Here is a 16647-nt window from a genome sequence, read left to right on the forward strand (position 1 = left end):
CCGCTTTTCATATGATAGGGTATCTATAATAAAGGTAATATGTAAATAAGTATGCCATTAAAAAAAAATCTTTAATGATCTTCACGCTAAAACTTATTGCAAAAGATAAATGAGCATCGTCTCTGCAATCCTTTCTTTTTGAGGTCATCGTAGAACTTTTAACAACTGTCATTGCTGAAGAAGAAGAAGCAGACGAACAAATAAACTAAGCTAGAAGTGAAACTGAAAATGAAACGAAATTTCAACTCGGACTCAACGGGCGCGTCACATCATAAAAACTTTGCTCGTTTCCGCTATGCGACAAACGAACAGGGAAAAAAATGTATAAAACGAAAAAAAATAAAGCTAAAATGAAAATGAAAACAAGAATGAGAATGAAAAAAAAAAAAAAAAAATACTCAGGGAAACAGGCTAAAGGAAACATTGTGAAAATCACGTGCGTGTCGCACTTTTCGTCGTCTTTTTTGTCGACTTGTGTAAATTTATTCGTCACATTCGCCCCGTTCGCGGCTTTTATTGTGCTCCGCAGTTCAAATAAGAGCGCAACATCATAACTTGGCCATAAAGTTGGGACAGACATCAAGAGCCAGCCGTCGTCAGCACTGGCCATAAAACGAAACAAGTTATAAAACTATATAGCATGGCCATATACAATGTATACGGCATTAAAACATAAGCATAAATTAGCCAAGAATCGTTCATAGTTTTTGCTTTTCATTAAAAGGATTTTTAAGGAAAAGAAATATTCGAGATGCAATTGAAATAAAGTAATTCTGGATATATTTAGCAATAATTAATATAAATTGATGTATTAAAATAAATTTGTACTTCTTGAAATATAAAAATACTAAATATATCCACAATAATTTAGTATTAGTATTTAAAATTAAATAAAAACATAATTTGAAATTAGGCAAGAGTCATTCAAAATGTTTTAAAACTAAAATAATTTTCATTCTAAATGAAATCATTGTGGATATACTTAATAATAATAAAAGTATATTTATATTATATTTATACAAGTAAAAACTTATATTTTATACTATATATTTTAAATTATCTTAAATTTTATCTGGGACAAATATTCATTGAATTTAATATTTTATTATTATAAATTTGGTTTCATATTTTCTCAGTTTTGTCTGTCAATTTTTGCTGTGAAACTTCACCTAATTCTCTTTAATAAAATACTCATTTTATATTTATTTCAATTTTTTTATTTTTTTAAATTAAAAAAATTATTTATTTTAAATAAAGTTTATGTGGACTAAAATTAGTGTTTCTTTATATATTGCAATTCATAAATTGGAATTTTTCAACTGTCCAAATTTGATTCCGTCCATGATATTTGAACTCGTTTTAATTTTGCAACACTTGGCAAAGCATTTTCTTACCTCTTAACATCAACAAATTTGCATACCCTCTGGTACTTATTATAATAAATAAATAAATAAATAAATTGGCATTTTCATCTTCTTCATAACAGCTTGAGCTCTCATCGCTCTTAATTTGTAGCAATTAATTGCTGCAAGTGTATGCAGCGTCGAGTGAAACTGTCAAATGAGCAACCAATACATGGACATTGGTTGTCCATGTCCATGTCCATGTCCGTGTCCATGGTCATGTATGTGTCGATGTCGATGTTGATGTCGATGTCGATGTCGATGCTGATGCTGATGTCGTTGTCCAGGGGCATTCATTTATTCAGGCAATGAACCAACATGGAACTTGGTTATTTACCCGGCAAACACAGAGCGGAACGCCTCATGATTAAAGGATGTATATTAAATATTCATGTAAATGTCAATTTAAAGCTACTGCCGATCCACCCGCTGATTGGCTACGTGCTTGGGGCCCTCGAATGCCCAACAACAACAACAACAGCAAACAGTGGAGCGAGTGTCAAATGTTGGCGGCGCTCTTTTTGTTGTTGGGTCGTCGCTGTTATTATTGATATTGCGGGTGTATCCTTTTTTTCCCCATGTCCTCGCCTTTGAAATTTGCCGCCCAAAGGGGGTTCGCAAAGGGTGCGTCGGAATAACAATAGATTTATTGCAAACAATACATAAAGTGCATTCAAATGGAATGAAATGTGTTTGCTTCTTTATAATACAGTATTCTCTTCTTTTTTTTTTGGCGGCTATACGCTTGCTTAGGGTATTTGGAATTTGTAACAAAATAGAAAATATATAAACTGAAATAGTTGCTACATGTGGAATATATGCAGTTATAGAAAAATACATATAATTTTGTATTCATATACATATTTTTTAGTATGTATAATTTTGTATTCATATATATTTGTTGATGATTTTTCGAGATATGTTTATATATTATTATAATTTATTTAATATTATTTTTCTGTTATAAGTCTAAATTAAAGTATAATAATAACTACTATTATATATTCAGGAAATATATATTTATTTAATTTTATTTTTATAATTAAGAAAATCTATTTTATTTATATATATATTTATTATATATTTTTTTATTTTTTATTTTTATTATTATTTTTTTTTTTTTTTTTTTTGTGAGGTATTCAATATTCGACTGTGCTAGCTTTTTTTTTTTAGCTTTCCCTGTTTAATTTTTTTTTTGTTGCTGCTTAGCTAGTTCCAAATTTATATTTATTGACTTTTTGGGGACATGTCGCTCAAATCGACTATGTTGCCGAGTCATTAAAGTTTTATAAGCATAACAAAAAGGTTGTGAGTATATACATACAAATATATATGTTTATTTAATATGCAAGGAATATAAATCTGAGTAAATATATAAAAGGGAATATATTCGTATGCATATGCCTAGCGGGCATTATCAATTTAGTATTTAAATTATTGAACAATAGAAATATTCTGCGATTTAAATAACATTTTGTAGGACTTTTATATTTTATTCACAATTCTATAAAAAGAAGTATATGAAGTGCTATGCTTTAGATCTTTATTTATTTAAATAGATTTTAGAAATTTTATGTTTTAGTTCTATCAATTCATTTCATAATAGCAAATTTTTACAGGGTTCTACGTTCTTTTCAGTTGCTTCCCGAAAAGTTATAAAAATATAACTTCAAATTAACACACTATATTCTATGCCTCTCTGCTTCTATTTAAGTAGAAAATTTTCATTTTAATTTAAGTGAAGAGTAGCCTTATGAAACCATTTTAATTTTAAATACATCAAAATACTTTCATTCATAATAAATTGTTATAAAGAGTAAAATAGATAAATAAAAGATTAGACAAACTACTGAGCAGATAAACTCGAATTGAGTAATAAAACTAATAAATTATTATCATTATATTTTGTTATCTTCATTTCCCTTACAAGCAGCTTCTAGCTGTCAAAAATTCAAGTCCTTCAGCTCTGTTGAAACGGTGGAATTTTTAAAAATATTTTGGCGCCCCTCGATTGCCGCTATAGTGTTGCAACCCTTTGCAAATGTATTTTCGTTTTCTTTTGTTTTGTTTTTTCAATGTCAGTGTTCGGCGTTTGCTAACACTGACAGGCTGACACAATGTATTTTGGGGCTCACAACACACACATGTGTGCTGCACAAGTGTGCGTGTAGTTCGTAAAAAAAACTCGCACAGCTAGTCATTCAGAATAAATAAACAAATAACCGAACTAAACAGCCAAAGGAAAATGTCGACAAGTAAAAGCAAGCATCGAGAATGCAACAACGACAGTCCCATCAAAATGCTCGAGAAGCCAACAGATGACCAGTCGGATGACCAGGCCGGGGACAGTCCGCCAGTGTTGAGTCCTGACCAGACACAAAGTAGCGCTCAATTGGATTTATTAGAGTTTCTGAACACGCTTGAGGAAGTGCCCCACGAATTAGAGAGCCTTAGTCCGTCAGAGACCATCATCCTGGCGGATGGGGTTACGAGCATCGAAGTGAAGCCGCTAGTGTCACAAATGTCAGCCATGTCAGCCATGTCCGCCATGTCAGCTATGTCAGCCATGTCATCCATGTCATCTATGCCTTCCATGTCATCTATGCCCGTGCCTTCCATAGCACCCGTTCCGCCCCTGCCACCCGTGCCCTCCATACCAGACGTGAGCGCTCTGAAGCCCATTGCGCCTCCTGCATCGAAGCAGCCGCTGCAAACGCTGCTGAGCCACCACTTCACCCACAAGCTGCATTTGGCGGCGAGCAGCGAGCACGTGCCGTTCATCAACTGGACGACGGACGGTAAGCATTTGCAGCTGGACTATATCGGGCTGCAGGATCATCTGACCGGCAGCCAGTGCATGTTTCGCAGTCGCAGTGTATTGCAGTTCACCCGCCAGCTGACGGACATGGGCTTCGAGCGGACGCTGCTGGAGCAGGAGCAGCAGGAGCTGGAGCACGGCGGCCGGCTGCACCTCTACTACAAGCATGAGCACTTCAATCCCTACCATTCGGAGCAGCTGCTGCTGATACCGACGCCGACGCCACAGAGGGAGCGGCAGCCAGCACCAAAGACGCAAAGGACGCGCAATGCATGTTTACCCAAAGGCGGCGGCAAGGAGCCGCCACATCGGAGCGCCTATACGCCGCTGCAGCTCGCTCGCTTTCGTTTCCACACCCTGCTGAACTACCACAACGATGTGCGGCTGCTCCAGGAGCGGGAGCCCATCGCCGAGCAGCTCCTGCCACGACGCGGACGCATCAGCAGCAGTCGACAGGCGGCGCAGTCGGCTCTGGCGCCGGCGCTGGCCTCCAAGCACATAAATCCGCGCGACTCTGTGCTGCACTTCGACGCCGGCAAGGTGCCCGACTATGCTGGCTTCTATGGCCCCGTGGAGCCGCCGCTGATCAGTGAGTTCTTTGCGGAGTATCTGCCGCGCTACGGCGCCAGCACCAGTGGCTACAAGGACATCGTGGTGGATGCCAGCAAGGCCAACTCCTTCCAGCAGAACTTGCCCATCGGCGTCGCCTACTCAGAGGATGAGGATGACGTCATCGAGAGCGGCAGACACGAGCCGAGCACGCCGAGTGCCGTGAGCGAACCGGATCAATCGCAGGCGAGCGAGAGCTTCCATCTGCCACCCGAGGATATCGAGCTGGAGCAGGTCATGCAGGAGCTGTGCGAACAGGCGGACGGAGATGTGGATGTGGAGCTGGAGTTGGATGCCGAAAAGAAGGAAGTGACGCCAGTCAAGCCCAAGCTCAAGCGAAAAAAGCTGGCGAGAAAGTGTGCCATGACGGATGCCGAGCTGGAGCAGGAGCCCGTGGATGAGCACTGTGAGGATCTGTTGCAGGCAGCTGCTGCCGCTGCGGCCTGCATCAAGGAAGAGCCCAAGGACAAGGACGAGGACAGCAGCAGCAACAACGAAGCAGACAAGGAACTGAAATGCCAGCCAGCCACAAAGATTGGAGTCAAGCGACGTCGCTACGATCTGCGCAACTCCAAGTCGAAACGAGCTCGCTGAGAAAGCCTCAGGTTTGCTTTCTTTTTTATTTATTGCATTAAAATAAAAATATTTCATAAGTAACAACATTAAGATTAACAATAATGTTTAATGTTTAAACTAAGGCGCTTAGCATAAAAAATAAAACCCGTTTTAAATTTAAACTTTAGTTTTCAGTAAGATATATTATATACATATATAGTTAATTTACAGTTATGCATTTGTTAAATATTTTTAGTGATACATTTCTCCTGTGATATAGAGTACTCCATACTCAAATGGAAACGACTCCCTCCAAAGTCAAGCTCTGAGCTCTAAGCTCAAGAGTTTTTTAGATTAATTAATAAATAAAATTTATTGATAAAATATATTGAATATAAATATGTTTCGTAAATTTATATCTGAAACATACAAATATATTTATTAATACTAAGCTCTGATCTCTAAGTTGAAAATTCTTTTTGGTTAATAAATAAGAGAAAATGAAATTGAAAGTATGTTGTAATGCAAATATTTAATTAATTGGTTATATGGAAACTAGATATATTTAAATATATATATATATTTTTTTTGTATTGAGTAAATCTAGTAAATTAAAAAAAAAATAAAATAAATAAAAATAAAATAAAATAAATAAAATAGTAAAGTAAGCTCTAATTAATTAAAAACATTTTGCTGAAATTCAGTTTTGACTTGAGAATTTATTTTATTCCTTGCTAATTTCTTTAACATATTATTTTCATTACTTTATTCTTATTTCAATTTTTTTTTACGATAATTAACTTTAACCACAAAAAAAAAAAAAATAAATAAAAATAAAAATAAAAATAAGCACAAAGAATAATTAAAATTTTTTATTATTATTTTTTATTTTATTATTTATTTTATTTTTTGTTGTTAATTAAATATATTTCATATAAATAAAAATAAGTGCACTTAATAGTCATACACTGAAATAATATATCGAGCTCTCTGAAGTTAAGCTTAAAATCCATTTTTATAAATAAATAAAAAAAAAAATAAATAAAAAAACAATTGATTGAACCTAAGATTTTACTTAAATATTTATTCATTTCCATATTCATATCTGTCGTAGCACATATATCATAAAATTGTTTACCTAATGCAACCAACTTTTACTTCACTTTGCCTTTACTTCACTCTGATATGGCCTGAGCCCTTTACTGAAATTAATATGGCATAGAAACACTAAAACGCTTATCAGCTTATCAAAATCTCCACGTCTTCGCCTCATTACCTTGTAGACATAGTGCTGAGTGGGAGGGGCCGACGGGGCCTATCAAAACTGTGGCTGTAATACAATATGAACGAGAAATATCTTTACATTTAACGCCCACAGCGCTGAATGCATGAGAGGGGCAGCTGGCGGGGGCCGAAGAGGCTGCTCGAGGGGCAGCTGGCGGCGGGGACTGGGCTGCTGGGGCTTTCAGACCGGAGGCACAATCAGTGCGATGTTTACAAGTTTTATGAGCCACCAAATAACAAGGCGAATAACCACAGCAACAACAACAACAACAACAACAACTGCCGAAGCGATCAGATTCAAGCCGAGGCCAATTTTAAGAGACCCCAAAGACAGGTCGCCCGAGTGGCTTTTGGTTTCGATTTCGCAAAAAACTAAAAAAAAAGGGAGAGAAATAAAGAGAAATAGTTAAGCTTGACAAGGGCGAATATGAAATACTCTTGCTGGGGCTGCTCTTAGAATTTTGCAGATAATTATTGATGAAGACTTTTGTAACTAAGTTGCTAATCATATAAGCATAACATGTTATATCAAATATAGAATTCCCTGTGAAGGCTAAATTGTCAATCGAAGAGCGTAACATGATTTTTGGTATAGAATGTTAAATCAATATTTATTTGAAAGCTCTAGGTATATCAAAAAGGTCTAAGACAAAAATTATTTATGCAATTTAAATGATATTATGGAAGAATTGAAATATCAAGGAATATATATTTTATACAATTATTTGGCAACCAATTTAATATGAACTGATGGATACAATTATACATATAGAAAACATGTACATACATATATATAGAATATACATTAAGATTGAAAATATATATAAATAGTCTGCCTCTGAATGTATCAGCATATAAAATTCAATAAATTTATATTCATATGATAATTTTGAGTTGGATAAGCTTCTATAGACCATTTCAGAATATAAAAACTTTCGAGGTGTCGAAGACATCTGTTTCCTGGCGTTACATATTTTGTTAGAAATTTTAAGTACTCTCACTCTCTTTCTCTCTCTCTCTGGGTCCCTGCAAAAAAGAGACGAAAAATGTTTCTTATACAATTCACAGCATGAGACGCAACACGATTTTTATCGTCTTTAATTTGCTTTTTATTTGATATCATATTTCATGGCATGTTTCAGAGGCCCTCGAAGCTGCAAGACCCAAATGAAAACAAAAGCAAGTGGCATTCTTCTTTTTTTTTCATGTTTTTTCCTGCTGTTCATCTGGTATGTCGTGACTCGGGAAATCGGGCTCTGAGTCAAGACGTCATAATGTCATAAAAATGTCACATACTTTTAATAACTTTATGACAGCTACAAAATCATAAACAAAATACTCTGACAGCAACAACACAAACACACACACACACACACATATACATTGAGAGTGGGAATTGTGACTGTGTATGCAAATGCTTGTGGCCAAGAAGGAGGCTTCATCATTTGGCAGCCACATCATAATGAGATGTGTCATGTTTGCCTTCCCCAGAATCGGTGACAGCTGCTTTAGCTTGGCATCTGATTGGGCAGCATCGCTCGCTGGGCGACCCTTAACAAAGAACATGACATGTGATTATTGGATAGAAATAAATTTATTGCCCTGAAGCTGACTATATTAGCTGCTTTATTGAGTCTCTAAACTTCAAACTTTTGAATATGAATTTTATTTATTTTATTTCTCAAGAATTCTATTAACATTTTTAAGTGCATAAAAAGTTTAAATCAAATTTAATTAACTTACTCTCTCACTTACTCCTCTTCTCTGCTTATCTCCCACTCTCTTGCCTTCTCTTTCTATCCATACATTTGGATACCCAACCTTAGCATTAATTTCAGCACATAAATTCGTTTTGCGACAAAACGCAGTTTTAAATTATGAAACCTCGCGGCTTGAAATGAAATCGACTCAACGCATAATAATGAAGCGACTGAAGAACATGGAATTAAAAAGCAGGAGAGAGAAAGAGGTAGGGAGAGAGAGATGTAGAGAGAGAGAGAGAGAGAGAGAAATATAACGAACCCGTAGAGTTATTAAATGCCAAGTTATTTGTCGTTTAGCTGGAAATCCATGCTGGCCATGCCGTCAGTACTTTAACTTTAAGACAAGACACCGAGACTGCTTTATGGCTTTGAGTAGGAAATCTTTATGAGCATGTGCCCTGGCCCCAAAACACAGCCAGACACAGAGAAGACAGACAACAACAACGACAACGAAAAAACGAAGTGAGACAAATTTATTGGCAAAGTATAAATGCATTTCTTTACGGCTTACAGTTTGTGTGGTTTTAATATGAAGTCGTAAACTTTTTTAATGATCCATAGAGATTGTTAAGAAAAAAAAAAAATATATATATATATATCTAACTATTTGCATATTTCGATTTATGAGACTAAGCCGTGTTTCCACGATTTGGCAATTTGTTATAGGTTAGTCTCGCTTCAACAAATGGGAGCAGCGTGTGTGTGTGTATGTGTGTGTGGAAAGCCTAATTGGTGGCATCAAATTTGGAAAGCTAGTAAAATTTTATGTTGACTTTGTTTTTGTTAAATTTGAATAATTCTTTGAGTGCTCAACTGTAAATTAGCTGGGAATCATATATTTTTGTCTGAAATGCATAATTCATGTCAATAAATTTTATATTACTTTTAATTTCATTTCTTATTGAAATGCATTTTCCAAATATGCAAAAATTGTATACAGTTATTTTTATACCCTGAACCCATTGAAAATGGGAAATCAGGGTATAATGGTTTTGTGAAAAGTATGTAACAGGCAGAAGGAATCATCGCAGACCCCATAAAGTATATATATTCTTGATCAGGACGACGAGCTGAGTCGATATAGCCCTGTCCGTCTGTCCGTCCGTATGAGCAAAAGAATCTCAGAAGATATAAGAGCTAGAGAGCTGAAATTTGGCATGCATACTATCGGCAGTACAAGTTTATCTTATTTTTTCGATAACTCATCCGATAACTTTTTTATCGAGAATAATCGAAAAATCGACATTGTTTTTTCGGCCTAATTTGAATACTTTTAGACCTTGAGACTTCAAATTTGCGTTGTATATAAAGTTAATGGACATGCAGATTTTGTAATTTACAGATTTTGGATACCACGCCCCCTTCGCCCCAAATTTGTAAAAAACGTATTTCAAGTACTAGAGACTTGTGCTTTGGAATGTACATACATTTTAGCTATATGATCATGTTCTGAAAGTTTCATTGAGATAGTCTCACTACAACAGATATTATTTAACTAATAAATTCCCATAATATTGCCCACACTGCAGCGCAGCCCAAGCGCAGTCGCTGCTTACTGCGCAGTTAGCAAAGCGCAGGCATATGCGTGCGTGTGGATGCATGTGTATGTATGTGTGCATAAAAGAAGTGCAGAATGATTAGAATATCAGCTTAGAGGGTTCAGGGTATCTCCTAGTCGAGCAGTCTCGACTAGAGCTTTCTTACTTGTTTATTTTTGACTATATACCAATTATATTGAATATAAACTTATTCATTTTTTTAATTGTTACGTTTAAATTATATTTCTACTCTAAATATATAATTTACTAAATTAATTTTATTTGTAAAACAATTATGCTTTATATATACTTTGATTTTTAAATCTATTTTCTTTTTCTTTATTTTCAATTGACACGCATTTTTTATTAAAAATGAAATACATAACCTATTTTTTTTTATGATGTGCATTTTAAAAATAAAAAATCTTTTATATAAATAATAGTCTTTTTAATTTATATATTGTTTAAAAATATTTTTATTTTTTAATATGAATAAAAATGTAGATGGGAAAAAATATAAATATGAAAATAGAAATCTAAATATAAATATAATATACATATATAGAAAAAATAATAATATAGACCTAAATATAACATAATATGTATTATTGAAAAAAATCATACAAATTTATACAACTTAAATTTAATTTTTTTTTATTTAAATGTTAAGAAATACATATTAGAATAAAATACATAAAATAATATAAATATAATAATATATAAATATGGAAATAGAAATGTGGAAGGTAGAAGTATAATAATTTTGTAGAAGACATAAATTTGTTGTAAAAATATTGAAACACTTTGCAGCACGTTTCTAGCTAAGGTAATTACACTCTAAAATTTAGAACAGTTTCCCAATCAAATTCACCCACATAGATTCGACTCCTGCTCCTTCTCCTGCTGCTGCTGCTGCAATGATAACTCAATTTGGAACTTTATAAATGTATTTTTATTAAAAGTATCTCTCCATCTCTCTCTCTCTGTTGTATGTGACGGTGCACTATCGTAGCTCTCCATTAGAGCCAATCAAAACTCACAGCGCATAAGCCATTTCTCGTACAAAGTAAATAATTTGTTGGCAATAACGGAAAGTTGTGCTTATCGCATTGCAATGCAACTTTAAGAACTCACTTGCCGCAAATATTTCGAGCAATTTATCTAGAGTGAAAAACTTGCTCCTGCAAGCGGCCTTGCCTCCTTTTCCCCCGTGTTCCTCTTGTTGGGTTTCTCTATTTTTTGGGTGGGAGGTTTTATGATTGCACAAATGCAAAATGCATAACAAACTCAATTGCAGAAAATATTTCGCATGCGGTGGCAGTTGATATGCACCGAATTGGGATTTATTTATATGGAGAAGGAGTGAGACAACTATGGCCTTGTCCTGGACCAGGTGCGTCCCTGCGGCATGTCCCTGGCCCCGTTTTTCCTTTCATTTTTTTTAAATTTTTTTTTTTTTTTTTTTTGGCAAACTTGCAAAGTTGAAGATTGGAGTATTATGCGAATAGAAGGACATTGCCCCACCTGCAGCTCACCCACTTTCAAATTGCTTTTTTATTTGCCAATGGATACGTTTTACGTTTACATTTTACGGCCAGAGTTATGGATATCTTACGGGCGGAGCAATGTGGATGTGGATGTGCGCTGGGACATGGATGGCACACAAAGTGCACTAAAGTAGTTTATGCAAAATATACTAATACATATGCAATGCCAAAAGTTTCACTCCATTCCTGGTTGCAGTGCTAGTTTGACAGGAGCGGGCCAGCAATTAGTCGCTGGCCGAGCTAGTAGTCCTCGCCGGCTAAATCCATGCAGTAGCAGGCATTGGCAGTGTTGGCCTCAATCCAGCGCAGGTATTGATTCACAGGTGTGTAGAGGCCCGGCGCCTTGGAGACAAGTCCCAGTAGCTTATACTGCCCCAGCAGCTCGTCGAAGAGCACGTGGAGTGAACCGCCACTGTCGACGCTGCAGGCATCCTCCGGGCAGCTAGCACAGAGCAAATTGTCGGTGGAGCTGGTGCGGCGGCACTCAGATTGGCTAAGGATGAGCACATCGACTTCCTGTTGAGGGGCGGCGAAGGGTGTGCCGAGTATTGGGAAGGTAAAAAAAATAATTATTTTAAATTGAACCGATGCCAGGGAACAGATCTAGGATAAAGTCATCATATTTAGACAACAAACGCGAACAGCTAAAAAACAATTAACTTTAGATAGGGCCTTCCACGCGAGAGCTTGAATATGAACAGCAAAGAGAACTTGAAGGAACAGCAAATGGGAGATGTGAAATTTATAGATAGAGAAACTTTCAAGCGAATTGTGTTAAGTCTCTGCGGTCAAAGAAATGTAGATAAGAAAGAAAACATAAAGAATTATTAGAAAAGTTGACGATTAGCTAGTTATACCCACTTAAATATATACTTATATATGTATATATGTATAACATTTAATACAAATCTCACCTGTAGGCTTTGCATTCCAAAGGCCGCACTCTGTCTTGGCCCACTCCAGCTCGTTAGCTTGGCCAATTCGCCCTCGTAGCTGGCGCTGGCTGAGGAGAGGCAAACGGGTCGCAGACGTTGCTCAAAGCTCACCGGACGATCGAGCCGTATCAGGGCAATATCATGATCGAAACTATATGGCTTATAGAGCTCGTGCACCGTCACGTGCGTGGCTCGACGTTCGAGCACCTGAGCATCGATGGCGCTGCGATTGGGCTCGAGCAGATGCACTTGGATGAGCTCAGTCGGCATGCCCTCCACACAATGGCCAGCTGTGAGCACATACACGTCGCTGATCAGCGAGCCGGCGCAGTGGAAGTCTCCTGCCAGCAGCACCATAGCCAGCCAGGGATAATGATGGCGACATGACGCCCTGGCAGAATGCTGGCTATCCAGCGTATAGATCAGTCCGCAGCGGCAGGCGGTGCATTCCCGTTCCAGTGGATCCACTTGAGTGGTTTGAGTTGTGACTGGCTCCGCTTGGGCTGCTGTGGGCAGCAAGATTTTGGCCAGCCACTGGACAAAGTCTTCGCCGCGATCCACCAGAACGTGAACGGAGGCGGCGGCGGCAGGTTGCACCGCTGCCTCAGTGGCACAGCAGATGCACAGAATTTCCCAGACAGCGAAACAGATGAGCTGCACTCTCATCTCGTTGACCACGAAATAGTTACTGCAGCTCCAAGCAGATGTTGCTGCAGCTGAACTGGCCCGGCCACAGGCCAAGAGCGTATACATAGCTGACCCACATCCGCTCTTGGAATCTTGTTTTTAAATAGTTTGCTTTTTTCTGCAACTGCTAATCATTTGTCGAATTCTATCGTTTATTTCCTGGCTCACCTGACCAGTTTTCTTTTTCATTCACGTGTCGTCTCGGGGCACCGAAAATGGCTAGTTTTTCATTTCATTTCATTTTCTTTTTTTCCAACGATTTTCCAAGCTGCTGCGCAAATGGATTCATGAAATGTTTGCACGCCACATGGTGTGTAAATATTTTCCCTGCCCGACCACCCCCCTGCTGCCCGCCCCGCTGCCAACGACATCGACATCGACCACTTTTCACATAATCACGAGCTGCAAAGCATTCATTATTCGCATGTGCATCTCAGGTGGCCTCTGAGCCACAGTATTTCACACTGGCTCACACTTTTCCATCGGTGAATCGCAAACATTGCTCCTCGCACTCAGTTGAATATATCGATTTAGGAATTGAGTTTGCTGAAAGCTTGATTAGCTTGCTTTCCAAAAGGCATAGCAGGTCGAAATATTTTTAAAGTAATTAAAACACCATATAGGAATTTATTATATTCAAAATACGTGTCATGTAAGTTATGTTAAATATTTTGTATTATAATTCATTTAATATGCTATGAACTCATTGAATATGAAAAATCAGGGTATATTCGCTTTGTGAAAATATATTTAAGAGACTTAATCTATATATTAACATAAACTTTGTAGTCTATAAACTTTAAATATTATAGAAAAGGATATAGCTGAGTTGTTATACGCAGATTGTTCTTTCAGTCTAACCTGAGCGATATAAAATAAAATGTAATAATGATATATGTAAAAATATTAAATTTATTTTTTATATATTATTTGTATTGTGTATTGTTTTTGAATGTTAAATTTAATAATTAATAAATATAATTAAATATATAGTTAGTTAGTTAGTTAGTTAATTTAGCGGTATCAACTAAAATTGCACCAAAAATACCAAAACTAAATATTAATGTTGATATGTATTTCCAAAAAAAATATTGGACAGAATAATTATTTATATGCATTATCTTCATTTGAAATAGAAATATATAAAATTATAATAAATATATATATAAAATAAAATAGTAATATATAAAAGAAATATATATGTATATATTTAAAAGTATATTATATCTTAGACAGTGCTAACACAAAATATTTCAGCTTTTGTATACTGGGTAATAAAAACTAAATTTATTTTATTTATACTCATTTATGTGGAAGTACAAGCTACTATAAAATCAGTTTATAAACTATATCACTGAGGACTTATTGTTGATAAGTATATTACATAATCGAATTATCAGCCATTTAAGTCCCAACAGTAGGTCATGTAATCATTCATGTAATCATTCCCTGTCTGTCTTTCAATAATAACCATCCACTGCACTCAATAATTTCCTAGCCTAATCAATTTCGGCCTAAGCCAAGCCTTTCGTTAAAATCAGCCACATTCAAATGCTAAGAAATGCAGAATTTATTTGGTAAGTATTTCATTCAACTTGATTTCGCTGTCACACATACATATTATGCAAATGAAACGCTTAATAAGCCCCGCAGAGACCAGGAGCCAACCGTCCCTGGCTCTATCTCTGGTTCTGGCTCGCCCCCAACTCGGCTAGCAGTTGCCACTTGTCATTTAGGCCTTTGTAAGCTGGCACAATAATCTCTAATAGGCTTAGCATGAAATATTGATGCTTAGTGGACGCTTAGTGTTGCCAAATAGAGCTCTGAAAATGTTGTTATGTTTATGTAGCCCTCGCTCTGCCCCAGTCCGTCGCCAGCCTGTAAATTAGTGAAAGCAGTTTATTAATAATTTTCTTTCTAAGCCTCTTATGCCACCGCACAGCGTCGGAATGTTGGAAAAGTTTTCTCCCTAGTTTTTTTTTTTTTTTTTTGGGAGGGGTTGAGGCAACTAATTGAATTTGAAGAGCAATACCGAATGATCCATAAATTGTGTTCAACTATTGTTGCACAGCCCATTGAACCTTGACGTGACTTCAATTGTGCTGTGCTGTGACACGCCCACATTGGCCGTTACGCTTGAACACCAAAACTGGAGCTGAGCTAAATTTCCGGTAAGTTTTCATCGCCCGCCCATGAGCTTCGACATTTTTATTTTCATTTAATTAGCAGTGAGGCTAGGGTACACAAAAATGCGACGTAGTAGCACCTAAATTGTCCAATTATATAAAAAAAACGAGTAGAAGAGCAAGACGAAGGTGAGACGAAGACGAAAACTTCACTGCGTAGGCTGCTGCCACAGGTAGGCCCTGATTGCCGGTAGCAGGCGAAGACTACGAGCCGCATGCCTCTGTCTCCGTTTTGATATTCTTTTTTTCCCCTCTCTCTCACTCCCTCTCTCTTTCGCCTTAATTGATATTTATGGAAATGGATGTTGTTCGTAAGTGGAGCAGCCCAGCTGTAAGATTTACATGCCACTGCGTTGGCTACGCCGGCCAGCTCATTAGGGTCTAAATGAGATGTTTCTTCCAGCAGCTAGCCTAGCTCAGCTCGCCACAAATCTAGCAAATTTATTTCTGAACAAGTTAACAACAAACGAACAATGCAGCAACTGCAAAAGTAATCCTAATCCCAGTTGCCACAGTGACCAACGCAGTGTTTGCACTTGACGCGGAAATATTGTTTAATTGCAGAAATGTTGAACTCAACTTTGGAAATTAAGTTTTCAAGAAGAAGCAGCCGCATGGTAGTTTATAAAGCAGCAGGGAATGATTTAAGCCGGAAAGTAAGTGGAAAGTCGAATAAGTGAAGTTATGCATAGAGGCTTTTGGCATGGGTTTTATCTATATATGCAGTTTTTGCTCAAATAGCAGAGTTGCTTATAGAAAAAGAGGCAGAGTAGAAGAGTTGCTTTAAGAATTCATATGAATCTTACTAAAGTGGAAGTGTGGCTTATTGAATATTGCAAAAATATATTGGGAATACTGTTGAGTCTCGATAACTTTTACACCGTTAAATATGAATAAAAACGATAAATCGAAACAAATTCTATTCCCTTGAAAAAAGTTCGTTCTCGATAATTTAAATTTCTGCGTTAATCGAAAAATAATCGTATTTCCTTGCCATTTCGAATTATCGGAACTCGACTTTGAAACATTTTTAATTTTTTCTAATTTTTGCAGTGAGTTCATATTGCCAGTGATAGCAATGCATTGCATAATTAGACGAAAATTCAAATGAAATACATTTATACATCGGCATTAATTCGAAATACTTTAAATGTAAAATCATATTAAAAGTTGGCAATGCGTAGGATTTTTGGCGTTTTAAACATGCTCTCAAAAATCAAAAACAAGCATTTGCAAGTAACTCTGTGCGTGTGTGTGTGTGTGTGTGCTGTGAAGTGTGCGGTGCCTTTTGGGCTCTACCGTGCTGGCATACTTGGCTTGTT

The 16647-nt window shown here is 36.7% G+C and overlaps 2 protein-coding genes and 1 long non-coding RNA gene across 3 annotated transcripts; 2 read left to right on the forward strand and 1 right to left on the reverse strand.

The window, feature by feature from the left end:
• Window positions 1-3194: 3194 nt before the first annotated feature.
• Window positions 3195-5567, forward strand: comr (cookie monster). The gene has a single exon (XM_018009352.2). It carries the CDS (start codon window positions 3649-3651, stop codon window positions 5422-5424), a length of 1776 nt encoding a protein of 591 aa, XP_017864841.1. The 5' UTR covers window positions 3195-3648; the 3' UTR covers window positions 5425-5567.
• A 5148-nt stretch (window positions 5568-10715) lies between these two features.
• On the reverse strand, window positions 10716-13126 carry LOC108614964 (trypsin-2). Its single transcript, XM_018009187.2, has 2 exons — window positions 12432-13126; window positions 10716-12033 (listed from the first exon to the last, which is right to left on the reverse strand). The coding sequence occupies exons 1-2, from the start codon at window positions 13116-13118 to the stop codon at window positions 11758-11760; spliced, it is 963 nt and encodes a 320-aa protein (XP_017864676.2). The 5' UTR covers window positions 13119-13126; the 3' UTR covers window positions 10716-11757.
• A 1289-nt stretch (window positions 13127-14415) lies between these two features.
• LOC149268584 (uncharacterized) lies at window positions 14416-15938 on the forward strand. Its single transcript, XR_016270375.1, has 3 exons — window positions 14416-15310; window positions 15369-15498; window positions 15642-15938. It is a non-coding gene; the product is annotated as an uncharacterized LOC149268584 (long non-coding RNA).
• Window positions 15939-16647: the final 709 nt, after the last annotated feature.

The sequence above is a fragment of the Drosophila arizonae genome, chromosome 5, assembly GCF_054131065.1.
Source record: "Drosophila arizonae isolate 15081-1271.41 chromosome 5, UAZ_ARI_1.0, whole genome shotgun sequence".
NCBI classification, from domain to species: Eukaryota; Metazoa; Arthropoda; class Insecta; order Diptera; family Drosophilidae; genus Drosophila; species Drosophila arizonae.